The sequence below is a fragment of the Mustela putorius genome, unplaced genomic scaffold (genome assembly GCF_011764305.1).
Source record: "Mustela putorius furo isolate JIRA1106 unplaced genomic scaffold, ASM1176430v1.1 tig00003853_pilon_pilon_pilon, whole genome shotgun sequence".
NCBI lineage: Eukaryota > Metazoa > Chordata > Mammalia > Carnivora > Mustelidae > Mustela > Mustela putorius.
This window is the reverse complement of record NW_025422005.1, coordinates 23206910-23234658: the sequence shown is the minus strand read 5'-3', so window position 1 is coordinate 23234658 and position 27749 is coordinate 23206910. Positions and strand designations below refer to the sequence as shown.

At 40.5% G+C, this 27749-nt stretch overlaps 1 protein-coding gene across 1 annotated transcript in view; it reads right to left on the bottom strand.

Moving 5' to 3' along the window:
- ZCCHC17 (zinc finger CCHC-type containing 17) overlaps positions 1–27749 on the bottom strand; it is a 56349-nt gene that overhangs the window by 20618 nt on the left and 7982 nt on the right. Inside the window, exons 2-5 of the mRNA XM_045064096.1 lie at positions 27348–27468; positions 18980–19037; positions 9465–9565; positions 7775–7866 (exon numbers count right to left, since the gene is read on the bottom strand). Coding sequence (XP_044920031.1) covers positions 7775–7866; positions 9465–9565; positions 18980–19037; positions 27348–27413 — 317 coding nt within the window. The 5' untranslated portion in view covers positions 27414–27468. The remainder of the gene's footprint in view (positions 1–7774; positions 7867–9464; positions 9566–18979; positions 19038–27347; positions 27469–27749) is intronic.

The window sequence follows — 27749 nt, the reverse complement described above, 5'->3', positions numbered from 1 at the left end:
CAGAACATTGCCAGCACCTCCAAGGCCCCTCCAAAGTTAATCACTATGCTTGTTTCTAAGAGCATAGATCAATTGTATCAGTTTTTGAAAATTGTGTAAGTGGAATCATACATACAGTATGGACCCTTCTGTGTCTGGCTTCTTTCACTCATTTGTGAGATCTATCCATATTGCTGTATGCAGCTGTAGATTACTGATTCTCATTGCCATAAAGTATTCTGCTGTTGATGGGTACCTGAGTAGCTTCTGCTATGAACAATACTTCTTCTATGAACTTTCTAGCCCATCTTTCGGTGACAGATATAGATACCCATTTCTGTTGGGAAATGCCTCATTCCGGGTAGGAGTGGAACACTATACTGGGTTGTAGGGCATCAGAGGTAGCAAGCACTGCCAGCCAGTTTTCTATAATGTTTACCAATTACACTCCTGCCAGCAGCAGAGCCTATACACCCCAGATGTCTCTCTTTGACCTTTACCATAACACATGGTACCCACAGAGAGTAGGTACTCAGAAATGTTTGACAGAAGAATGTCACTCTGGATCACTCTTTTTTTCAAACTCAAACTGTAGTCTATCTACACTGCAGTCCTAGCATATATTGCCTAAATAAAGTCCTAGCCCTTTATTGCCTGATACATTAATGTTTCTTCTCTAGATTGTGAGCCCTTTCTGCAGTATCTTACTTATGTTTGTTTCCTCACACCTTAGCCCAAAGCTTGGCAAGCAACAGCATCAATAAATGTTTGCTGAGGGACGCCTAGGGGGCTCAGTCGTTAAGCGTCTGCCTTTGGCTAAGATCATGATCCCAGAGTCCTGGGACCGGACCCACATGGGCTCCCTGCTCAGCAAGGAGCCCGGTTCTCCCTTTGCCTGCTACTCTCCCTGTTTGTGCGTGCGCTCTCTCTTTCTTTCTGCCAAACAAATTAATAAAAACATTTTAAAAAATAAAATAAAATAAAGTAAAACTTAAAAATATTTGTTGAAATCTCTATGTTCCTGGGGCACCTGACTGAGTATCCAACTCTTGGTTTCAGCTCAAATCTCAATCCTGGGGGCGCCTGGGTGGCTCAGTGGGTTAAGCCACTGCCTTCGGCTCAGGTCATGATTTCAGGGTCCTGGGATTGAGCTTCGCGTTGGGCTCTCTGCTCGGCGGGGAGCCTGCTTCCCCCTCTTTCTCTGCCTGCCTCTCTGCCTACTTGTGATCTTTCTCTCTGTCAAATAAATAAATAAAATCTTTAAAAAAAAAAATCTCAATCCTGGGGTCATGAGATCAAGCCCCGCATCGGGCTCTGCACTCAGCAGGGATTCTGCTTGATATTCTCTCTGCCTCTGCCCCTCCCTCCACTCATGCTCTCTCTCTCTCTCAAAGAAATAAATCTTAAAAAAAAATTCTGTGCTCTTGCCTCCAAATATTTTTCCTTACCCTGAACCTCTTTAACTTTGAACTTTGACTTCACCTAAGCTTTTCCAACTATTCACCAAGACTATAGAGTCCAGCAAAACCAGAAATATTTTGCCAAAAAAGCTGCATTACCCAGAGAAACACAGGATGACAGCATCAGAACAGGACAAAACTACCCACCTGATGCATTTTAGCTAATACACTGGCTCTGGAGAGGAAACAGAAAGACCAGGATACGCCATATTCCGTCCTGGTCCTTCTTCAGTTCAGCTTACACACCACATGTTCGCTAAAATGTTCCCTACCACCAGAGGCAGGGTTAATTACTCTTTTGTGTTCCCACAACATCTGGTCGTTTTGTTAGATTTGCTTATATTTTGGCTCAACCTTTGTACCATGAAAGATACCATCAAAGATAAAGACTATGTTTGGGGCGCCTAGGTGGCTCAGTGGGTTAAGCCTCTGCCTTCGGCTCAGGTCATGATCCCAGGTTCCTGGGATCAAGCCCCACATTGGGCTCTCTGCTTGGCAGGGAGCCTGCTTCCCCCAACTCTCTCTTCCTGCCTCTCTGCCTACTTGTGATCTCTGTCTGTTAAATAAATAAATTAAATCTTTAAAAAAAAAAAAAAAAAAGACGATGTTTGGGGTGCCTGGGTGGCCCAGTTGGCTAAGCATCTGACTCTTGATTTTGGCTCAGGTCACGATCCTGGGGTCGTGGGATCAAGCCTCATGCTGGGCTCTAAGCTCAGCACTGAGTCTGCCTGAGATTCTCGTTGTTCCTCTCCCTCTGCCCCTCCCTGTGTTCAGGCTCTCTCTCTCAAATAAGTAAATATATCTTTAAAAAAATAAAGTCTATGTCTTATTTTTTTCTGTATCTGGGCAGTACACATTCCATCTAGCATACCAATGTCCAACAGAATGCCATGATGGACAAGTTCTATAAATTTATGTCTGTACTATTGACTAATATTTTGATCTGTGGCTACTGAGCATTTAAAATGTGGTTAGTGTAACTGAAGAATTGGATTAAATTTTATTTAATTTTCATTTACATTTAAATAACCATATGTAACCATATGTAACTTAGTGGCTATCCATTGGGCAGTGTAAACAAGCACGATTTAAGTTTTGGAAAATGTCTGCTCAAGTGGGGCATCTGGGTGGCTCAGAGGGTTAAAACCTCTGCCTTTGGCTCAGGTCATGATCTCAGGGTCCCAGGATGGAGCCCCACATCAGGCTCTCTGCTCAGCAGGGAGCCTGCTTCCCCCCATACCTCTCTGCCTACTAGTGATCTCTGTCAAATAAATAAATAAATAATCTTAAAAAAAAAGAAAAGAAAAAGAAAATGTCTGCTCCAATTCCCAGGTTTTGCCCTAGCATAATCTTATTCAAAGGACAGGGGTCAACACTCTGGTATGGTCATGGGAGAGGGTCATTTCAAAGAATAAAGCTTGAGTTAGAAAAACCAAGGTGGGGGTGGGGGAGTGAGGGTACAGAGGGAAACGGGAGTTACTTATCAACAGGCATAAAGTTCCAGTTAAATAAGAAGTAAATTTTAGAGCTCTGCTATAAACATTGTACCTAGTCAACAATACTATACTGTACACTTAAAAATTTGTTAAGAGGGTAGATCTCATGTTAGGTGTTCTCACCACAATAAAATAATTTTTAAATAAAAGGGTAGAGAAAGGACGCCTGGGTGGCTCAATGCATTAAGTGTCTGCCTTTGGCTTGTGTTATGGTCTCAGTCTTGGGATCGAGTCTCATATTGGGCTCCCTGCTCAGCAGGAAGTCTGCTTCTCCCTCCCCTTTGTGCATTCACTCTCTCCCTCCCTAAAATAAATAAGTAACATCCTTTTAAATAAATAAATTAATTAAAAACCAGGGCAGGATCTTGGGGACATAAGTTGAGCAAGTCACAAACTCCATGGCATTCAGATATCCTTATCTGTGGAGCTGAGTTTCAAGTGGCTATGAGTCACAGCTTAAACAAACCCTTATTATAATCAATTCCAATATTATGGGGTTTCTAACATATGACAAGCCAAATCATAACTCCTATCCAATACTCAACTCAACAAATGAATCACTTGCCTTCCTCCCTTTTCTGTGCTCACTGCCATGCTGGTTTAGGCCTGGCTACTTTGCAGCTACATAGTAGCAAGTTTCCTCCTCCAGTCCCTCTAAGCAAGGCACACAACTGAATTAACCTTTCTTTTGTTCAACTATTAAGTGGCAAGCACCAGTGCCAATGATGAGTGTGTCAAAAAGGCAGAATACAGTCTTTCTCAAGGAGCTTACAGTCTAGAAGCAGAAGGAGACATATAATAATTATATGTGGTGATAATTATAATGGTGAACCACACTCTTCTAAAAGACTATGCTATGCTGGCTAAACCTACCTGGAAACTGCCTTTCCCCCTTTCCATTTACAGATTGCCTTTAACACTCTCACACTCGGGGGATGAAATGTAAGATAGTTAGATACTGATGGAAAATGAAAGTTAGATACTGATGGAAATGTAGGAGGCTGGAGACAGCACTAAGCCACTGACCAAAACAGGGTGAGATCAGAGAATGGGGTACAAGGAGAGATTATAATGATCAGCAGCCTCTCCCCCTAAAAGGCTTAAAAAAATTTTTTTAATATATATTTTTTAATTTATTTTAGAAAGAGGCAGAGATAGCAAGAGAGAGCACAAGCAGGGAGAAGAGGGAAAAGCAGACTCCCTGCTGATCAGGGAGCCCAGTGTGGGGCTTAATCCCAGGACCTTGAGATTATGACCTGAGCAGAAAGCAAATGCTCCAGGGCTTTAAAAAAATTAATGCTATTTGGGGCACCTGGGTGGCTCAGTGGGTTAAGCCTCTGCCTTTGGCTCAGGTCATGATCTCAGGGTCCTGGGATTGAACTCTCTGCTGAGCAGAGAGCCTGCTTCCCCTCTCTCTCTGCCTGCCTCTCTGCCTACTTGTGATTTCTGTCTCTCAAATAAATAAGTAAAATCTTAAAACAAAACAAAACAAAAAAACTAATGCTCTTTGACTGATAGTTAAAGTCAAAGCTCTCCACAATCTGACCCCAACATACCTTTCAAGCCTTACATTTTAGTACTTGACTGTATCCTCTTCTTTTCTTAAACAAGACTCCTAAATGTGCCTTGTGCTTTCCTGCCCCATGCCTTTCCTTAAATCATTTCTTCTTTCAGGAATACCATTCCTTCCCCTGCTGCCTGACAAAATTTTATCCGTTCTTCTAGAATTAGCTCAAATTCCACCTCTCTTCCAGCCATCGGGGCCTGAAATCAATTCATCATCTTCAAGCTAATTCCTAAAACCCTTTCTTTAACCTACTCTTTTGGCATTTATTACATTTGCCTTTTATTAAAGTGACCTGCATAATTATCTCATTGCCCTAGGCAGTAAGGCCCTTAGGCAGAAAACCTGGTATGGCTATTGTACCTAATATAGAATATGAACCTAAAAAATACTTGTTGAATAAATGAGTAAATGAAAGCACTAACTAATAATCACTACACATCAGGCACTCTGGGAGATAAGAAAGAGCTATGTCCCCTGTTCTCCTAGGCCTTATATATTCTTTCAAAAGAAAAGTTATGATAATCACAGAAGAACAGAGATCTTTTAAAAATAGTAACTAAAGTAGCTATCATATACTGAGTTTCTACTATAGACTAGACATTAATCTGGCTCTTTACAAATAAGCCTGTATTTAAATCATTCCATCATTTCTGAGACACAGGCATCATCCCCTCTATCTGATAGTAAGAAGTTGAGGGTCGGAGAAGAGGAGTCTGCTCAAGGTCATATATTAGTTTGCAGCAGAACTAGGACTCTTTCTGATTTATGTCTAACTCTAAAAACTCTCAACATCATTCCACTATATCATGTTTCTTTCCTGGTTGCAGCTCTAGAAATATTTTAAAACAAATGCTTCTTTTTGGCCACTCGGTTATTACTAGAAATAGCCTATACATAGAAACCTGTACAGCACAAAACCAGAGAGCCCCTTCCCTTCTCTACCCTTGTTCTGAGACAGAGAGGTAGCCCTTTAATCTTACTTGTTTCACATTTTACCCCTGCAAGAGTGACTTTGGGAAATTCCATTCCTTTTTAATGAGTCTGTATATAGGACAGAATTCTTTGGAACAGAAGCAATTTATTATAATGTAATCAGATGCCAGACTTAAATAAAATTACTGAGCTCTGAGTTACAAAACATTTTCTACTATGAAAGGTGTTTTGTCAATAATCAGACTTACAAACATGTCAATATTTAGAGATGAAACTACAGAAATATGGAAAAACTCAAAAGTCATATGCAACAGCTAGAAGCATCATGTGGTAAAAAGGGCCCTAGCTTCTGTGTCCTAGTTCAGGTCCTTGACCTACTATAATTTGTCATTAACCACAAGGAAATTACTTATCACCAAGCATTAAGATAGAAACTAGGAATATAAGAACGTCTGGCTGGCACATCAGTGGAGCATGTAACTTTTGATCTTGGAATTGTGGGCTTAAGCCCTACAACTGGGTGTGCAGATTGCTTAAAAATAAAATCTTTTTTTTTTTTTTAAGATTTATTTACTTATTTTAGAAAGAGAAAGCAAGAAAGAGAAAGAGTGCACACTTGGGGAGAGGCAGAGGCAAAGGGAAACAAGCAGACAACTCCCTGAGTAGGAAGCCCAACAAAAGGCTCAATCTGAAGACCCTGAGATCATGACCTGACCTAAAATCAGAGTCAGATGCTTGATCAACTGAGCCATCCAAGTGCCCAAAAATGAAAAAGGGGGGGGGGGCGCCTGGGTGGCTCAGTCAGTTAAATGTCTGCCTTTGGCTGAGGTCATGATCCCAGGGTCCTGGGATCCAGCCCTGCATCGGGATCCCTGCTCAGTGGGGAGTCTGCTTCTCCCTATGCCTGTTGCTCCCCCTGCTTGTGCTCTGTCAAAAAAATTTTTAAAAATCTTTTAAAAAAAGAAAAAAGGAAGGAAAAGAAAGGAAAGAAAGAAACTAAGAATATAAAGTAAAATGGAGATAATACCCACAGTGGAGGTTCTTAAGAGAATCAGACGCACAAATGTGCGTCTTGCATAATGCCTGGCACAGAGTATATATCCAATAAATATCAATTCCCTCCCTTTTAGGTAAAATTACTTTGTATCCACAGTGATTTTGCTTAGAACTATAAATATAAGGGTTTCCCAACTTTAACACACCAAGATCCCACTCACATTTATTTTTCTTTTTTCTTTTTTTTTTTTTTAATTAATCAATAACTGGGGCAATTGAGTGGCTCAGTTAAGTGTCTGCCTTTAGCTCAGGTCATGATTCCTGCTTCAGGGGAGTCTGCTTCTCTCTCTGTCTCCTTCTCCCTCCTCTCATGTTTTCTCTCTCTCTCAGAAATAAATAAAATCTTTTTTTTTTTTTTTTTTTTTTTTTTAACAGAGAAAGAGGGAACATAAGCAGGGGGAGTTAGAGAGGGAGAAGCACGCTTCCCACAGAGCTGAGAGTCCAACGTGGGGCTTGATCTCATGATCTCAGCCAAAGGCAAACGCTTAACAACTGAGCCATCCAAGCACCCCTAAATAAAATCTTTCCCAAAAAGTCACAAATAAATAAAATAAATTGATAACGTAATTGTCACTGAGAGCACCTGATTAGCATGAGATAAACAATGTGATATTTTAACAACAAAAGCAATACCATAAAGTCTTGGTTAACCTGAAGGTAAATGCATGATTTTGGTTGGCTTTCTGAAACACTGGAAACAGTTCAGAAACCCTTCATGGAACCTTAGAGCGCTATGAACTCCTGATCAGAAATCACCGGCATACATCAGAGAAAGCCTGTGAGACAGATAGCAAATTCCTTATATCACCAGCCTATATGGATAGCAAATCTTCCATTCCTAAATGAAAGGTAGGAAGAGCCAATGAAAGTAAGATGTCATATTCAGAACACAGTTATCCTAAGATATATTAAACCCCACTGGAATTGCTTCTTGATTACCCTACTCTTCTACATGGTCTTTACCTTTTTTGAGCCTCCATACTTAGAGAAACAAGGAGCAGAAGCTTCAGGAGTGCTTGCTGGCTAACTGGTTATTAAAGGGCAGACAAAGAATAAGAGGAAGGTAACAAAACCACTGATGGGGCATTTCTATGCTTTGCATGTTAGCATCCAATCTTAGAACTCTATGCAGTATGATGTTATCAATTTCCAAGGATCACAAGAGCTACAGAAGTCATCAATATCACAGACTATAAATGTAGAGTTCCTAGGTCAGCCTGATTCACTACAGTATTTGATGGTTTGAGAAGTAGGACTGTAGCCTTTTCAAAACTTTTACCTACTCAATGATAACGTTGTTAGGGTCGAGGTCTTTCCCAGTCCCTTGGTTGACGACTTTCATGGAGAGGGACACTTTTATCCTATCATTTTTCATCTGTAAAAGACAAAAACAGTCACCAACAGCTAAGAGTACACCATTTAGACTGCTGGTCTAAAATTATCTAACTAAGCATCAAAACTTTTATCACCATAACAAACACTGAGCTCCTCTAATGGCTGGGGTCCTGTACTAGAAACCCTGGGGGTACTAATGAGCATTATAAATAGATCTTGTGGCAAAATTACTTTAGGAAATGGTTTTTATCTCATTCTTCTCCTTCTGGGGAGGAAAGACAGAAATGGCTGCTCAGAAATTCAAGGCTGGGGTGCCTGGGTGGCTCAGTGGGTTGGAGCCTCTGCCTTCAGCTCGGGTCATGATCTCAGGTCCTGGGATCGAGCCCCACATCCGGCCCTCTGCTCAGCAGGAAGCCTGCTTCCTCCTCTCTCTGCCTGCTTGTGATCTCTCTCTCTGTGTTAAATAAATAAAATCTTTAAAAATAAATAAATAAATAAATTCAAGGCTATGGAGGTAACCAAAATCCAACCAAAATCAAGGCCTTTTAAGAATATAAAACCTGGTTTTTCCAGGTAATTTCAGCATAATGATGGGTTCAGAGATCCATGAGACCAGAACTCATTTTTAAACATTCCAGACTAGACTAGATCCCCTTTTGGACTTAGTCTAGTGCATTTTCAAACATGAAGGCAATTGTTAGCCATGTTGGTCTTCTTTTGCTTCTTCCGACACCTGACTCCTTTTTCCACTTTGGGGTCTCTACATCAGTCATTCTCTCTGCCTAGAATATGCTTACCCTAATTTTTCACATAACCAGTGCCTCTTTCTTTAGGTCTCAGCTCATACATCATTTCCACAGAGAGCCTGTTCCTGACCAAATCTACTGCTGATAATGCTTGAGCCCATTATAGCACTTATAATAATTTATAATTATTTTATATATATGTTTGCTTACTTTTACATTTGTTTCATCCAGTTACATTCTATATAAGCTCCATAACAGCTGAGGTGACCTAGGTCTGACTCACTCTTACATCTCTCAGACTAGTACATATTAAGCACTCAAATCTTCTCAAATAGTATCTCTTTCAGACCTATCTCCCCTGTCATTCTCCGGTACAAGAGCAGGCTGCCCACATCCACAGCCTTCATGCCCTCAAGTGAGCTGCTGTTAACCAGCTCCTTCAGACCTTTCTCACTTGCCTCACATTGCATGGTGCTGGGTATTCAGAGCAATAACGGGAAACTCTGTCTCTTTTTACTGTTTTGGTCCAAACTAAAGTGTACCTGGCAGCTATTCTTTTGAAATTTACGACAAAGACTAGTCCCATAAATTAAGTTTTCTTTTCTCTTTTTGGTTCTTTTTTCCCCACCAACAATTCAACTTCAGGAAAGTTCTATAAATATGTACTTATTGCACCACACTTATTAGAGTTTATACCACATCCCTTCTGAGTTTATAGGACAGCAACCAGAAGATTTCAATACAGGACAGAATATAATGGCAGGATTCAAAAATAAGATCATCAGCCACAGTTAACAATATATACACATTTGCCATTATTAAATACCAACACTGCCCCCCACCCCCCAGCTTTTCCTCAGTCTAACAACATGAAGGTTGCATGGAACCTTACCTCTCGACCAATAAGCTTCACCCACACTTTGTCTCCAACATCTACTATCTCAGAGGGCTTATCCACACGACAGGATGACATGTGAGTTCGATGGACCAGACCTGGGTACAAGAAAAAAATGAAATAAAGCACGGGGGTATATCTGGTATTTATACTCTAATGAGGTAAGGAGAAGATGGGAGTTGAGAATTCACTGAAAAATGTCTGTTACTTTAAAACTGTACATTAAGGGGCGCCTGGGTGGCTCAGTCCCACATCGGCTGCCCACTCAGCAGGAGGCCTGCTTCTCTCACTCCCTCTCCCTCTCCCCCTACTTGTGTTCCTTCTCTAGCTGTGTGTCTCTCTGTCAAATAAATAAATAAAATCTTTTAAAAAACAACTGTAAATTAAAACAATCTGAGATCATTTTTTTGTACTTAACACATATTGTTTAAAAATAATGCTCTATGTTAGCAAACGTGATACAAGAACAACACATTAGTAAAACACAAGTCAGTGAAAGTCTTTGAAAGCAAGGGCATCAAAATGTTTATACTTTTTTTTTTTTTAAGATTTTATTTATTTAATTTGACAGACAGAGATCACAAGTAAGCAGACAGGCAGGCAGAGAGAGAGAGAGGAGGAAGCAGGCTCCCTGCTGAGCAGAGAGCCTGATGCGGGACTCGATCCCAGGACCCTGAGATCACGACCTGAGCCGAAGGCAGTGGCTTAACCCACTGAGCCACCCAGGCGCCCAAAATGTTTATACCTTTGATGCAACAATATCATCATTAGAATTTTTCCAAAAGAAAAACTCAACAGAGGCAAAAACCAAAAACCTAAGGGTATATAAAAGTGCTTGTAGTATTATTACCTACAAAGGTTTAAAAAAAGATATAAAGCAATGTAAATGACCAATAATTGGAAAATTAGCTTGGTAAACTATGGTAAATCAATCAAATGGAAGAGTAAGAAGCCAACTAAATTACAATTACAAAAAATAATTATGATAGATGTTAAGTGAAAAAAGAAAATCGAAACAAGGTGCCATTTTTAATCTATTGAGTTAACAGCATATTTAGAAAATAACACCCATAGGGGAGAGTGTAGTAAAATAAGAAAGATTCCTAAGTCTAGTATAAAATTTTAAAAATCATTTAGCACTGATTAACAAGAGTGGTAAAAATACTTAATAAAACTAATTAAAAGTTAAATGATGGATTAGTTATTAAGTTATTTTAAAAATATTTACAATAGAGATATTTTTCTGTCTGTCCAAAGTCCTTTCTTGGGAGAACCACCTTCCCTACTTCTTTAATAGACCATTTCAGATTTTTATGAATAAAATTATTAAAATATTAATCAACATCACCTTCCCTACTTTCTAAAATAAGTCTGGTCCATCGGATTTGGTTGAAGCTGATGTAACCCCCAACTGCGGACACACGACACGTGCTTTATCAATCAAGATACTTCACCCCACTGAGTGATTAGCTAAATCAATTCATCTCTTTCAAGACATTTGTCAGGATAATAAAACTACAAAAATTTACCAATGCCCATCTTTACCACCAGGTGGCAAGAGTTGGCCAGAGGTAAAAGAAAAAGCCCTAAGGGTGTAATCTGAGCACCCAATACAGTCCTAGGGAAGCTAAATTTATCCTGCCACCCACAGTGAGAATGGCCAAAACATTTCTCAACTGCGTTTCTGTCCCCTTCGATGTATTTTGAAAACAGAAAAAATCAGAAACAAACTAGGGGCACCTGGGTGGTTCAGTCAGTTATGTGTCTACCTTGAGCTTAGGTCATGATGCCAGGGTCCTGAGACTGAGCCTGTGTGGGGCTCCCTGCTCAGCAGGGAGTCTGCTTCTCCCCTGCCCCTCTCCCTTCAGTTTGTGCTCTCACGTGCATACACATTCTCTCTCCAGTAATAACTTCTTTTAAAATAAATAATAAATTACTATATTAATATGTTAAACAGATTGTGAACTTAGTGACTGGTACAGGGAAAGACAGTTCACCAATTTATTAATTTACAACAGAGGATATACTTTTTTTTAAAGATTGATTGATTTATTTGTGAGAGGGAAAAAGAGCGCACACACGCATACGCAGGGGGAGCTGCATGCATAGGGAGAAGCAGGCCTCCGCCAAGCAGGGAGCCTGACTCAGGGCTCCATCCCAGGACCCTGGGATCATGACCTAAGCCAAAGGCAGACACTTAACTGACTGAGGCACCCAGGCTCAGTTCTGAGGATATAATTTTTTAAAATTCCCAGTCCTTGCCTATTAGTTAAACTACCCACTGCTCTCAGTATCAAATACCTAAAAAATTGGGTAAGTGATCACAAATTGCTTTAACACAGAATCAGAACAAAATGGAGACACATGGTTTAAGATAGGTTTCCAGTCCACAAATTTAGGGGACTATCACTTCCTCTTGGAATAGATAAATAGAATGATACAACTGGATTTCAGTCTCCTAAATTATAATTTCTTTCCAATCCCTTTTCTCTGGAATCACACCCAGATTATCTTGTCACCGTCTTGAGTGCTCTCATCTCTTTAGTCACAGATTTATAGGCAATTACCTGGCATACATCTATGGCTAATTCCATACTCTGTATGGGGGATTCATTACCAGCTGCATTATCAGAGGACAATCTATATTCTTGGGAGGTATTTCACTGCCAGCCACATAAACCACCCAGAACTGGATTAAGTGGATATGGTAGAGGGCACAAAATAACACATTTGAGGCCCCCTTACTCTGTGCTGGATACCTCATTAAATACAGAACATCCACACATTCATTTAATCCTTGTATCAACCCTGTGATATAAGTTCACATAAGGAAATACTATAGATGTTAAATACATTGTACAAGATTATAAAGCTAATTAAGAACTGCAATTCGAATGTGAGTCTGTAGGGTCTTCTACAACATACTGATATTTCTCTATTTTTTCTTTTTTATTGATCTATGTTCTCATTAAAAAAAAAAAAAAAAAATGGTCTCATCTATAAGTAGAAACACATCTAATTCTGCTCCAGCATACACTCCAAAATGAACAGGAACAACGAAAATGCTTTGCTTGTCCATCTACATGGAAGCGAGCTCTTCAGAGCAGTTTGTGCCTGGATTTCTGACATGAAGCCATAAATGCCCAAAGGGCATATCAAGTCCATCATTATGTTCAGTAAACCCAACATGACACTTAAACAGACCGAATCCCATCTGAGTGTCTTCTGGTAAAAGAAATTTTGACAACGTGGAAAGAGCTAGCATCTCAATCACTATATATTAAAAAAAAAAAAAAAAAAAAACAGAAGTAGCCTATTTATTGTTCACTTAAAAATATTCTCCCAAATGTGTTGTTCAACCTCAATTTCTTTCACAACTCCCACTGTCTACAAAGAGTTTCTAAAAATTAAACGATTAGAGCTATAGCCCAAAAATGTCAAAATAAAAGGTTCCCTTTATCTTTGGGGGATCTGAATTCCCTTTCTAGAATTTTCAAATAAGTTATCGCCAATCCATGGTATATGACAATAATGTAAGTCCACAAGTTAAAGTGCTTTCACACCCTTTATCTTGTTGCAATTATAGGTTTATTCAAATAGTTATTAAATAGCCAAAGTATTATAGGCAAAATGGATTCAAAGACAAATAAGACATGATCCTGCCAATCAAGAAACTCGAAAATAAACACATCATTCCCATTTCACAGATAAGGAAACTAAGGCTCAAGTTCGAAGCAACTGGAAGTCAAAAGCCAGTAACAGGCAGAGCTGGGGTTTTTTTGTCTTTTTTTCAAAAAGATTTTATTTATTTATTTAACAGACAGAGATCACAGGTAGGCAGAGAGGCAGGCAGAGAGAGAGGAGGAAGCAGGCTCTCCGCTGAGCAGAGAGCCCAATGTGGGACTCGATCCCAGGACCCTGGGATCAGGACCTGAGTTGAAGGCAGAGGCTTTAACCCACTGAGCCACCCAGGTGCCCCTAGAATTTATTCATTTAATAAAATGTACCGAATACCCACTATTCCTCAAATACTGTTCTAGGCCCCAACATTTCACAGCTCAGTGGATAACTGCAACTTCACTTATATTAGTACACTGCATTGTAATTTGTTCATATCTCTAGCATATGAACAATCTGAGAGCAGCAGGGACTATTTTCTTATCTCAGTGTTCCCACCTAACATAGTGACCAGATAATAGAATTCAATAATTATTTGCTAAACTAAATTAACTGCTAAAAATATTTGAGCTTCAGGGTGCCTGGGTGGCTCAGTCAGTAAAGTGTGTGATTCTTGATCTCAGCTTAGGGCTTGATCTTGGCCTTTGTGTTGGGCTCCATGAAGTAAAAATATTTGAGCTTCTACCATAAGCAAGACACCTTAAAAGTATAACATTAAAGAGTCTCTGGGGCGCCTGGGTGGCTCAGTGGGTTAAGCCGCTGCCTTCGGCTCAGGTCATGATCTCAGGGTCCTGGGATCGAGTCCCACATCGGGCTATCTGCTCAGCAGGGAGCCTGCTTCCTCCTCTCTCTCTCTCTCTCTCTCTCTCTCGGCCTGCCTCTCTGCCTATTTGTGATCTCTCTCTGTCAAATAAATAAATAAAATCTTAAAAAAAAAAACCAAAAAAATAAAGAGTCTCTGATCCCAAAATTTCACGTGCTGGTAGGGCAGAGGATAGTTGAGAAAAAAAATAAAATAAAAGACCTTCACAGAAGACTGCACTGACACTATGATAGTCACTAGCCATGTTGCTGTTTTAAGTTTAAATTAAAACAAATGAAGCTAAAAGTCAGTGGCTACATTACTGGATAGCGCAGATGTGCTATAATACAAAAATATATCTGGTCTTTGTCCCTGGTTCCTACACAGCCTGTACACATCTCCTATAACTCTTGGAATCTCTCCTGTGATAGGATAGTCTTTTGTTACTCATATGCCCCTTCTGATCACACCAGTTTGTGCTAATGAGGTGACTTAGGGCAGGGCCCCTATATGTCTCTGGATGGGCCAACTCTCCAGAAGATCAAATGAGAGGGTTGGAACTTTCAGCCCCACTGGTCTCCAGGAAAGAGGGCAATGGGCTAGAGATTAAGCTCTATAAAAACTCGAACAAATGAGATTCAGAGAGCTTCCAGAATAGTGAAAACATCAGTTTGTTGGGAGGGTGGTGTGCCAGAGAAGACATATAAGCTTAGAGTACACCTACCACTCATATCTTGCCATTCTAGCAAATTAAAAAACTTGAGGACGGGGTTGTGGGAACCCTTGCTTCATAGGGCACCAGTCAGAAGTACAAGTGGCTCAGGACTTATGACCAGCATCTGAAGCAGAGGCAGTCTTGCGAGTCTGAGCCCCTTTAACTTGTGGTATCCGACAGTTACTCCAGCTAGATAGCGTCAGAATTGAATTAAGACACCTGCTACTGGAATCTGGAGAATTGGTTAGTGTCAGAAAACACACTGGAACAGATATAGAACATTTCCATCATCATAGATGGTTCTATTAGACACCACTATAGATGGGGGGAAATCTAGTTTAGATCTGAATACTAGGAAGATGTCTTCAACTCAGTAATGGTAAAAGTTCTGAGAATAGAAGGCAGAGACAAACAACCCAAAAGTCTCCTTTCTTGAATCAAAATGTTAAAATCTGGAGACCAGAATTATTTTATAGCTCAGTCCTGTTGGCATGGAACTTAATAATCTTCCCCCTTCGAGAGCAGAGAAGCCAAAATACAACTGTTCAAGTTATACAGTAAACCCACAGAAAAGCCCAGGATTAGAGAGTTCCCACCTAATTACTTGGCTTCCTGAGCAACCCCTCTGAGGCTTTTCTCAACAGCTGTCAGACTAACAGATCATTTGTAAGGAGGAAGCCACAGTCGGAGGCATCCCCTGACAGGGCATGGACACGAGTGAGTGGAAGACTGACTGCTAAGAGGTGGCAGGTCTTTCATCTCCATACAGTCCCCAAAGTGCCACATAAACACACAAGCATGGATGGGACTTTCAAATACTGGGAGCTATGGCGAGTACACCAAGAAAATCTGTCTTCAGATCAGAAAAGGTACATGTCTAGAGGGACCGGGATGAGTTCCCTCCCATTAAATCCAAACAATGGAAAATGAGAAACTTTATAATAGATTGCTACTGCTAGCTTGGAAACTACTGGTGAGCCCTTTCTAATCAAGATGCAATTTGTGGCACAGTAATCTCCAAGGCTGGAAGCAGGGCTTTATTATCGAAAGATGAGCTGTTGGACTTATTTTAAAGGAAAAATTTTGTTTTAAAAAACTGTCCAAAGAAAAAGTCCCGATTCCATGTCCATGTCTCCCCTAGCAAACTGAACACTCCAGAGGTGACCTCTGTCAACAGTTTGTTGAGTACGCTTCTTAGGCTTTCTTCTAAACATATGCAGTAATTCCAAAACTACACAGGCTAATGTATACATGCTTTAAAATGTAGGTAGGGACAGGATGCCTGGGTGGCTCAGTCAGTTAAACATCTGCCTTCGGTTCAGGTCATGATCCCCAGGTCCTGGAATCTAGCCCCGCAGACATCGCATTGGGCTTCCTGCTCAGTGGGGAGCCTGCTTCTCCCTCTCCCACTCCCCATGCTCATGTTCCTTCTTTCACTATCTCTCTCTGTGTCAAATAAATAAATAAAATCTTAAATAAATAAATAAATAAATGAAATGAAGAAGGCACCAGCATCAAAGTATCATGCTTCTTATCATCTGCATAGTTCACTGCATAAATGTACATAATTTATCTAAGTCTATGCTACAAACTAAATCTGCTGAAAGACTACTGGATTAAAGAAGAAGCATATTAAAAATGTGATTTTGGCATTGCCAAAATATACAACAATTTATGTTCCCCAAAATAAGTAAAACTATTACTGAAAATACCTATTTCCAAAATTTGTTATTAATAGTAATTTTGGTAAGTTTGTACTTAAATTCCAGTTAGTTAACATACAAGGTAACAGCAATGTCTTTAGCATTTGTTAATCTCAAAAATCTTATGAGTGTTTTAAATCACTTTAAAAAACTATTTTGAGATAATTTTAGATTCACATGTAGTCAAAAGAAATAATGCAGGGAAATCCTGGGTACCCTTTACCCAGTTTCTTAATTGTAACAGTATCGCACTTCTGGTGTTCTCTGAGCTATTCCAGCAAATTATCAGAATGAGGGGGTGGGGTGGGAGGTGTGGGAACATTCAAATGTGTAGCCAATTTGACAGAAGTGTGGGTAATCTGGGGACCTGATGCTTATAACTGGCGTCTGAAGTGAGAGCAGTCTTGTGGAATGCAGCCCTGAAGTCTGTGGAGTAGCGGAGGGCTCTACCTCTGGGCAGTTAGAGTCAAAATTGAATTGAACTGTAGGATACCCAGCTGGTGTCAGAGAATTGAAGAACTGGAGAACTGGTTAATTACCCGCCACATTCGGCAATGGCAATAAACACCTGCAGTACTGACACTTTCCACAGCAGAAAAGATCCTAGGGAACATGCTGAGTGAAGAAGTCAGTCAAAAAGACATGTTGTATGATTCCACTTAATAAGAAATGCCCAGATGAGGCAAACATATAAAGACAGAAGATAGACTAGTGGCTGCCTAAGGTTTGGGCAGGCAGGATGGTAATTTGGAGTGACTGCTAATACGTACAGAGTTTCTCTTTGAGCATGATGAAAATGTTCTCACATTAGATTGTAGTGATGGTTGCAAAACTGTGGATATATTAAAAAAAAACACTGATTTGTACATTTGGGTGAAATGCATGGTATATGAATTCCTTCCCAATAAAACTGCAAAAAAAAAAAAAAAAACAGGCTGTAACACAAAAGGAATCAGGAATCATAAGGTATGCAACCTTCTGGGATTAGATTTTTTCACTCAACATAATTCTCTGGAGACTGAGCCAGATTGTTGCATACATCCATGCTTCATCTCATGTCACTTTACTGCCAAGTAGCGTTCATTGCATAGTGTGCCACAGTGTAAGTTAGTTTTTTTTTTTTTTAAAGATTTATTTATTTGAGAAAGCAAGAGAGAGAGAAAGAGAGAGAGCACACACAAAGCAGAGAGGGGCAGAGGGGGAGAGAGAGACAGAATCCCAGCAGGCTTTACATTAGTTTTAAATCAATCTGGAGAAGGAGCATCTTTTAAGACATTTATCAATCAATTGTTATTCTTTCTCCTATGAATTCTTTCCATATTCTTGGCTCCTTTTCCTACTTTCCCTTTTTTTAAATTAGTCTTCTGTCATGTGTCCTACAAATTCTTTTTCCCAATACACTTTGCTTATGATTTTTAAAATAAAATTTTTTACTTTTATGAAGTCAAACACCATTCCATATTTTTCTAATATCCTTGTAGTTAAATTTTTTTGCATTAACATCTTCAATAAATCCTTAATTTATTATAGCACAAGGAATAAGCAAGTTGAGATTTTGGATCTACTAGCACTGCAGTATGGTAAAAAGCCTATGGGCTAAGAATTAGGAGGCTCAGGTTCTAGACCTAGCTATGCCATTACCTAGCTAAATGACTCTGAGCAGGCCACCAGTCTATAGAACCTGTCTCTTCTACTTAACACAACTATTTTTTTTTTAAAAGATTTTATTTATTTATTTGACAGACAGAGATCACAAGTAGGCAGAGAGGCAGACAGAGAGAGGAGGAAGCAGGCTCCCTGCTGAGCAGAGAGCCCGATGCGGGACTCGATCCCAGGACCCTGAGATCATGACCTGAGCCGAAGGCAGCGGCTTAACCCACTGAGCCACCCAGGCGCCCTTAACACAACTATTTTAAGAAACAAATAAGATTATAGATATTAAGGGGATTCTCAAGAAATATTCAACTAATGTCTATCACTTTAAAAAGAAAAATTAGGGGTGCCTGGGTGGCTCTGTGGGTTAAAGCCTCTGCCTTCGGCTCAGGTCATGATCTCGGGTTCTGTGACCGAGCCCTGCACTGGGCTCTCTGCTTAGCTGGGAGCCTGCTTCCCCCTCTCTCTCTGCCTGCCTCTTTGCCTACTTGTGATTCTGTCTGTCAAATAAATAAATAAAATCTTTTGAAAATAAATAAATAAATAAAAAGAAAAATTAAAGCAGAATACATATAATATATTCATATCGATTACAAAACTACTCCCATTCCCTGTGCCATATACTAGAAAATCCACATCAGTATCAGAGAGGGATTAGACTGCCCTACCCCAAATTCTAAGACCAGAGAGGTCAAGCGCCTTGCCTAAGGTCACAGGTGAAATTTAGACAAGAGCTGGTTCCAGAAGTAGCTATACCCAGCCCCCAACCAAGTCAGAGAGCATCATTCTTCTGAGTTAAGACCAACAAAAACATGGACTGTCATCATTTGTCTATATCCATATCTCTACACTAAAGACAAAAACCAAAGTACTGTCTAAAAAAGAGTCTATAATCAGGATGTGGAGGGGTGACAAAAGACAGTGGAATGGAAGGGCTGACTTTCAAGTGACAGGTTCCCACCTTGCTTCCGACAGCCTGGGATTTTGATGAAGGCTCCATAGTCTGTCACCATAGCAACCTATAAAGACCAAAAAAAAAAAAAAAAAAAGAAAGAAAGAAAAAGAAAAAGAATCAATGTCACACAAATGAGAATCTCTCTTCCATAGCATTTAACCTAGTCTCCCTGAATTTCTACTTGGCACTGACTTGCAGAGCTCCCTAAAACTATGTTCTGTCAAATATTCTTTCTGTTCTTTTTGAACACATGAAACACACTGCTGAGACTGGAGTGTTGTCAGATGGTATGACAAAATCTAGGGATGTCCAAATCCCACACATACTGAAATCCCCAAAGGATATATCTGAAGAAAAGGAACACACAGCAGAAAATCTAGTGATAAAGTTACACTTTCTATTAGCTGGGGCTGAGATCCCCAATCCCAATACAGAGAACTTTAGTAATTTGGGATGGATTATATAGGACAGTCCTTTTTCCTAAACTTCAAGTCAAAACTGATGATATAGGCTGCTCTATTTAACTCCAAACCAGTCTTAGATTTTACAAGACAACTACAGAAAAAACCAATAGAGATATGTAACAGAACCTAAAAAGATGTAATTAGAGAGAAAAAGAGTTGTACCTGAGTCTTTTGTGGAGGTGCCCTAAGATGGAGAAGTTAGAGGCTTAATGAGCCTATGTAACAGGCAATAGTAATGAAAGGCCCAGAACCCCTGCCAGATAAAACATTATCCCAAACTCTATCTCTGCCTCCCATCCATCCTCTAGCCCATGCCCTAGGCCAGGGATTGGGATTAAAACTGTCACTAAATTCCATATTTATCACTAAATTCATTATTATTTATAAAGTATTCAATACAATCTTATAGACATAAGCTTTATTTTTTCAGTAACTTTAATTAGTTGTTTCATCTCAGGTACTCACTGTATCGCTTCACCATAACTAAGAGAAGGTGAGTGAATAGGACAAGTCAAGCCCCACTGCACTGCTGTTCACTAATACACATTGACTACTCACTATGTGTAAAACGCTGTTCAAACTGCTTTTATTTTATTTATTTGTTTATTTATTTATTTATTTATTTATTTTTATTGACAGAGATCACAAGTAGGCAGAGAGGCAGGTAGAGAGAGGGGGAAGCAGGCTCCCCGCTGAGCAGAGAGCCCGATGCGGGGCTCGATCCCAGGACCCTGGGATCATGACCTGAGCTGAAGCCAGAGGCTTTAACCCACTGAGCCACGCAGGCACCCCTCAAAGTGCTTTTCTTTTACATACTCCTCATGATACCATATGATATTGGTACTGTTATTGTTCTCATTTGATGACAAACTGATGACAGACTAAGCAACTTACCCAAAGCTCAAAGATAGTCAGCAGCAGAGCTGGGATCTGAACCCAGTGAGTCTTTACACTAGAACTGCTCATAAGTTCCCTTGAACTATAAAATTCTAACACAGGGGCTAATGGGTAGCTCAGTGGGTTAAGCCGCTGCCTTTGGCTCAGGTCATGATTTCAGGGTCCTGGGATCGAGCCCTGCATCGGGCTTTCTGCTCAGCAGGGAGCCTGCTTCCCCCTCTCTTTCTGCCTGCCTCTCTGTCTACTTTGATCTCTCTCTCTGTGTGTCAAATAAATAAATAAAAATCTTTAATTAAATAAATAAGTAAAATTCTAACACAGAAGCAATGTGACATTTGACATTTTATCTGCTCCTGGGAATGATCTTCAGAAGTATACATGGTAGGGCCTGTGCTGCAGATGAGGTGGAATAGCATAGTTTTAGAAAGAGCACAGGCTTTGGATTGAAAGATGTGGCTTCTAATCCAGCTCTGCCACTCCTTAGCTGTGAGATGTTGAATACAGCTTGCCCTTCAGGGCCTAAGTATCCAAGTATAGTCACTTTCCTCCAGCAGATAATAAATGATGCACACAAAGTACCTCACAGTTATACCTGGCATCTAAAGTACATTTAATAAATTGTGGCTTTATTTTAAAAAAAGATTTTTTAAATTTATGACAGAGAGAGACAGCAAGAGAGGGAACACAAGCAGGGGGAGCAGCAGGAAAAAGAAGAAGCAGGTTTCCCCCTGAGCAGGGAGCCCGATATGGGGCTCGATCCCAGGATGCTGGGATCATGACTTGAGATGAAGGTAGACACGTAACAACTGAGCCACCCAGGCACCGCAAATTGTGGCATTTTAATAATTTACAGTTTGAGACACTAATGCACAAAAAAAGGTTAGTGACTAATGGAAACGCAACTAACTTAGACACAAGGCACAGAACCTAGATCCCCTGATGCCTAGTCCAGTGCCTCTCACTCCACCAAATATCATTACTCATCTCAATGTTAGGATGGAAAGAAACAAAAACTTCCGTTTGCCTCATATTTTTAAATGAACACTTGAAATAACTCCATGATACAACATTAATGGGTTAAGAACCAAAAGCTTATTTTTTTTTTAAAGATTTTATTTATTTATTTGACAGACAGATCACAAGTAGGCAGAGAGGCAGGCAGAGAGAGGAAGGGAAGCAGGCTCCCTACTGAGCAGAGAACCCGATGCGTGCCTCGATCCCAGGACCCTGGGACCATGACCCGAGCCGAAAGCAGAGGCTTTAACCCACTGAGCCACCCAGGTGCCCCAGTTTTGTTTTGTTTTTTTTTAATTTTATTTATTTGAGAGAGTGCACACAAGCAGGAGGAGGGGTGGAGAGAGAAGAAGTAGACTCCCTGCTGAGCACAGAGCCAGGAGAGGGACTCGATCCCAGGATCCTGAGATCATGACCTGAGCTAAAGTTAGACACCTAAATGACTGAGCCAAGAACCAAAAGTCCTCTTTTATACTGATGAATATGTTATAGTGGGGTAAGGACCAGATAGTCCCGAAGAAACAGTACAATGAGGCAGATACTAGTACTTAAAATCAAGGTAAGGTGAAACTGGAGGAAAGTTGTCAGAGATTAGCTGGTGTGATCCTATCATGCTTCAAATGAGGAAAGGAAGACCAGAGACACAAAGTGCTTACCCAAGTACACAAAGCAAGTTGTTTTCTGCAAAACAGGGCTACATGGATACAGACAAGACTGTAACTTTTTTTTTTAAGTTTTTTAAAAAAATTTATTTACTTGAGAGAGAGAGAGCGTGTGTGAGAGAGAGAGAGAGAGCATGACAGGGGAGAAAGTCAGAGCGAGAAGCAGCCTCCCTGCTAAAGCAGGAAGCCCGATGTAGGACTTGATCCTGGGACTCGAGGATCATGACCTGAACCGAAGGCAGTCACTTAACCAACTGAGCCAGCCAGGCACCCAAGATTGTAAATTTTTCATTATAATAAAAGCAAATCCCTTCTTTCTGGACCAACTAAAGGCTTTTGCTTTTAAACTTTTTTTTTTTTTAAGAAAGAGAAAGATAGAGAACATGTGCATGCACGCATGTATGCAAGAAGTGAGGAAAAGAGGAGAGTGGGAGAGAAAGAATCCCAAGCAGGCTCCACACCCAGCACAGAGCCCAGTTGGGCCTAGATTCCATGACCCGGAGACCATGACCTGAGCCAAAATCAAGCGTCGCCACCCAAATGACTGAGCCACCCAGGCGCCTCAGCTTTTGCTTTAATTTAGTAACTGACTTTTGCTCCACAAATCTAGAAAGATGACTGAGGTGTTTCATACTGCATAACAACATTATTAAGGACAGAGTTATCTAACAAACTTAAAAGAATCATCTGGAATTTGGAGCCCAACTTACCTTGCTGCTGTAAATTAAGACCATCTCACTTTTCAATCCTGAACTCCAGTGTCACATTATGATCTTTTGAGGAAATATCATTAACAGACCTTAATTTGGCCTCTCCCAAAAGGAAAAGTTAATGTGCTCCAGAATGGATGCACTCAACTGTTTAGTCAGGAAAAGGCATTCTTGCCTATTTCCAGTACCAGGTGTTTCCATCACTGTGTCTCCTGGGGTGCAGTCAGAGTTGAAATTAATAGAATGGCACCTGCTGTAGATGATCACACAGTCTGCCTGGTGTCCCAAGAATAATTAGTCAAATAACTCAGGGAAAAAAACTCAGTAATTATATCAACTGAACTCACAGCTCAGGTAAAATGAATTTATCATCTTTGGAGTAGAGGCTGCACTGGCCTTAAAAGTAGTTACCCCATAATGTGAAGGAGCAACTTGAGGCTCAGAGACCTATATTACTTGCCCAAAGTCACAAAGGTGGAAAGTAGCAAGTCTTTTTACTTCTAGTTCAATGCCATTTCCACCTTGCCAACACTAAACTTCCCTAAGCATTTCTTTGGCTATGGCTGGGCTGAGCCAAATCCAAATTCACACTACCACGCTTATACCTGCTACCACACTTCATCAACTCCAACACCAAGCTAATCTCTCAGAGGATGAGAGAAGGATGAATACTGGCTTCTCACTTATTCAGTCACTGGGCTCCCCAGCCCTGCTGAGCAAAGAGAAAAACTGCTAGGTCTATATCACTGGTTTCTTCAAGGCAGATTGGTCCAAAGAGGCTTGGGTTCAATTTTATTCAAATATTTGCTGAGTACTGGGGTGCCTGGGTGGCTCAGTGGGTTAAGCCTCTGCTTTCAGCTCAGGTCATGATCTCAGGGTCCTGGGATTGAGCCCTGCATCGGGCTCTTTGCTCAGCAGGGAGCCTGCTTCCCCCACTTCTCTCTCTGCCTGCCTCTCTGCCTACTTGTGATCTCTGTCTATCAAAAAAAATAAAATCTTAAAAAAAAAAAACATTTGCTGAGCACTTACATGCAAGATATCATGTTAGGTACTGTGAAATAAAAACACTTAAAAAAATGTCCAACCTATTTTTAAATAAATTTGATGTCGTTACCAAGATAGATGAGACAACCACGGCCCTTCCTCTCTAGTAACTCATTCTCTAGTGGAGGAGACAAACACACACACAAGTAATAATCATACAAGACAGACTGTGATAAATGCTGTTACTGAAAACTAACTGACTCTGGAAAAACTAGATTTACTATTGACCCTCTTTCTATATTTCAATTCAGTTAGAAGAGTTCTCCTAAGGTTCTTTTGGTTCCTCCATGCATTTTTGATAAGCTGGACACCCCAGGAGCAGTTTAGCAGAAAGCAGACTTGGAGAAAGGACCTGATTCAAAATCCCATTTTGGGGGCACCTGGGTGGCTCTGTCAGTTGGGCATCTGACTCTTGGTTCAGCTCTGGTCATGATCTCAGAGTTGTGAGATCAGCGAGCACGGGGCTCTACACTCAGCAGGGAGTCTGCTTCCCCTCTCCCTGCAACCTTTCTCCCACTCTCCTTCTTTCTCTCTCTCCAAAATAAATAAATTATATCTTTTTTAAAATAAATAAAATAAAATCCCAGTTTTGTTATTTATTAACCACTGGGCAATTAATTAACTTTTGAGAGGAGTTTCCTTATCCATAAACGAGGGTAATAATTTTTTGGAGAGTCAATGACAGAATGTATAAAAGTATTAACATATGTGATGCTGACAAATTTTTTTTTTTAAAGATTTTATTTATTTATTTGACAGACAGATCACAAGTAGGCAGACAGTCAGGCAGAGAGAGAGGAGGAAGCAGGCTCCCTGCTGAGAAGAGAACCCGACTCAATCCCAGGATCCTGGGATCATGACCTGAGCGGAAGGCAGAGGCTTTAACCCACTGAACCACCCAGGTGCCCCTGCTGAAAAATTTTTTTGAATCTTAATGTAACTGAGTCTTCTTTGAAATATCAGGTACTCATTAAATATTTGTGCATGAATATTCTGAAAAATAGTTTCTTCTTTCTGATATATCAAGCAATTTCTCTCTCCCTAATTCCAGTCATTTCTAAACCATCATTTTTTCAAAACGTGCTCCTGAAATACTAAGCTAGAACTACTAAGTTCTCCCCAAACATTACCCTAGACCATCCATCCTTAAAAGTAACATGTAAGGGCGCCTGGGTGGCTCAGTGGGTTAAGCCGCCGCCTTCGGCTCAGGTCATGATCTCAGGGTCCTGGGATCAAGTCCCACATCGGGCTCTCTGCTCAGCAGGGAGCCTGCTTCCCTTCCTCTCTCTCTCTCTGCCTGCCTCTCTGCCTACTTGTGATCTCTCTCTCTGTCAAATAAATAAATAAATAAATCTTTAAAAAAAAAAGGTAACATTAAAACCTACACTAATTCAAGTCCCACTTTATTTAAGCAGCTGTCGGGCAAGAGTCACTTCAGAAATCTGAGTCAGTCTGTGAAGGGCATAGCACTCTTCTTTGCCTTCTGTGCAACACCTGACAAACAAACTTCATCAACAGGAAAATCAATTTCATCTCTAGTGCTACTCACTTCCCCTTCTGAGCCCTGGTACCTCACTGATCTCTGGGAACACCACAGACCTTAAAGAAAAAAGACAAAGGCTCTGAAGAGCAGAAGTGTTTACTATTTGCTAGAACATTATTATCCTTTGTATCTTACAAGTTGGGACTGACTTAAAAGAAGTCAAGAGCCACAATTATCTATAGCCAACTGACAGACACAAAGTCTGCCCTCAAAGACCTCCCATCATCAGAAGATGAAACTCTGTCAACCATAAAGCAAGTAAGAATGATACTGTTAAAGTATTGCTTTGAGAGGAGGAAGATAATGTTAATGAATTCCTACTCTATCTAAGGCATTGTTTTTATAGATGATAGCTTATTTAACCATCATGGCAATCCTATGAAAGAAATGATTATCTCCGTTTAACAAATGAGAAAAACCAAGACTCGAAGAGAGTAAGGGATGGTCTCAAGAATCACAAAGTAATGGGCGCCTGGGTGGTTCAGTGGGTTAAAGCCTCTGCCTTCAGTTCAGGTCATGATATCAGGGTCCTGGGATGGAATCCCGCATCAGGCTCTCTGCTCAGCTGGGAGCCTGCTTCCTCCTCTCTCTCTGCCTGCCTCTCTGCCCTCTTGTGATCTCTGTCTGTCAAATAAATAAAAATCTTAAAAAAAAAAAAAAAAGAATCACAAAGTAAAAGCACTAGAACAGGAATCCAGGTTTTGCGTGCTCTACAAATACAATGCCTTTTCTTATTCAAAGGCTGATCATTCAGTCACCAAAGATGTAATGGGCACCTGTTATTTTCTACCCAACTAGCTGGGACTGAGAGCTACAACCGCAAACAAAACACACAGGGGTCTGCCCTCATGGAGCTTAGTGTCTTATGAGAAAGACAGATATTACACAAGTATACAAATACAGGGTGAGCCTATATATTTATGGTGGGGAAATATCTCTGAGGAGACCTTAGGGTCAAGACCTAAAATATGAAAAGAAGTTACTGGGAGGGGTGCCTGGTTGGCTCAGTGGGTTAAAGCCTCTGCCTTCAGCTTGGGTCATGGTCCCAGGATCCTTGGATCGAGCCCTGCATTGGGCTCTCTGCTCAGCGGGGAGCCTGTTTCCTTCCTTCTCTCTGCCTGCTTCTCTGCCTACTTGTGATCTCTGTCTGTCAAATAAATAAATAAAATTTTGGAAAAGGAAAAAAAAAAGTTAGTGGGAGAGTGGGGTAGTTAGACATAGCATGTACAGAAGGTCCTGAGAAGGAAGCAAGCTTAGAATGCTGAGAGTGGTCAGGAAGCCAGTGTGGCTGGTATGTGAGTAGAATAGAACAAAACCACACAGTCAGGGTAGGCAGAGGCCAAGTCCAGATTAAAGAGGGACTATAGACATATAGTCTACAGGCATAGAGACAGGCATAGAGACCCCAGTGGCTAAAGAAGAAATGGAGAGTATGAATTAATGGGGTGCCACAGGGATAAAGAAGTATACATTCAAGAGATATATCTGGGAGGAAGCAATAGTACAACTTGCTGATGGACTGGAGGGAGAGAGAAAATCAAGATCAAATCAAGAGGAGAAATAAAGGATGATGTCCAGACATTTAGCAGGGGTACCTGAAAGGACAGTGGCTCCATGTGCTGAGATGAGAAAGACTAAAAGAAAAGATCTGGTTAGAAAATAAAAAATTCAGGGGCACCTGGCTGGCTCAGGAGGTGAAGCATCTGCCTCTTGATCTCGGGGTGAGTCTGAGCCACATGTTAGGTGTAGAGATTATTTAAAAAAATAAATTTCTTTTAAAAGAAAGGAAGAAAAAATTCAGTTTAAAACATTAATTAGACATGCTGTGAGGTAGCCAAATGAAGATGTCAAGTATGCAGCTAGGAGTCTGGAGCTTAAAGGAGGTACAAATAGTAGCCAGATGTTCCACTAGTTCTTCCTGTTTGAACTGCGATGCTCCACATATTCTCAAGCAGACAGGAAGCTTCAAACCCAGCTGCTTTTCACCCCTCAATTATGCTTAACACAAATGGAAAATTTTTAAGGCCAGAAAGAATATACCTCTCCTTGGAAAATAGTGTAGAGAGCCGGCAAGTTCTCCATGGTCTCGGGTCTTCCTGAATTCATCCTTAATGTTCTATGGCTCCTCCATTTCTCTTCCGCTGAAGCTAATTCAAGTGTCCTATCACAAAGAAATAAGACAGACAACATGCGAAAGACACCTGCGTTAAAGAAGAAATGTGCACATAATCCCCTGTTAGTCTCTACAGAATAATGGCATTAGATTTAACACTAGGCACTTCCATCCACATCTCTTTTGGCCCGTCATCATGAGGAGTTGTGGAAACTTGGATCCTTTTTTTTCCAATTGATACTTACCCAAGGCCATTAGTCTGTTTTGTTTTTCTAATCGCTATTGTTACTGTTCTTTTGTCGAAGGAAGGCTTTGAGATATGTGTGTGT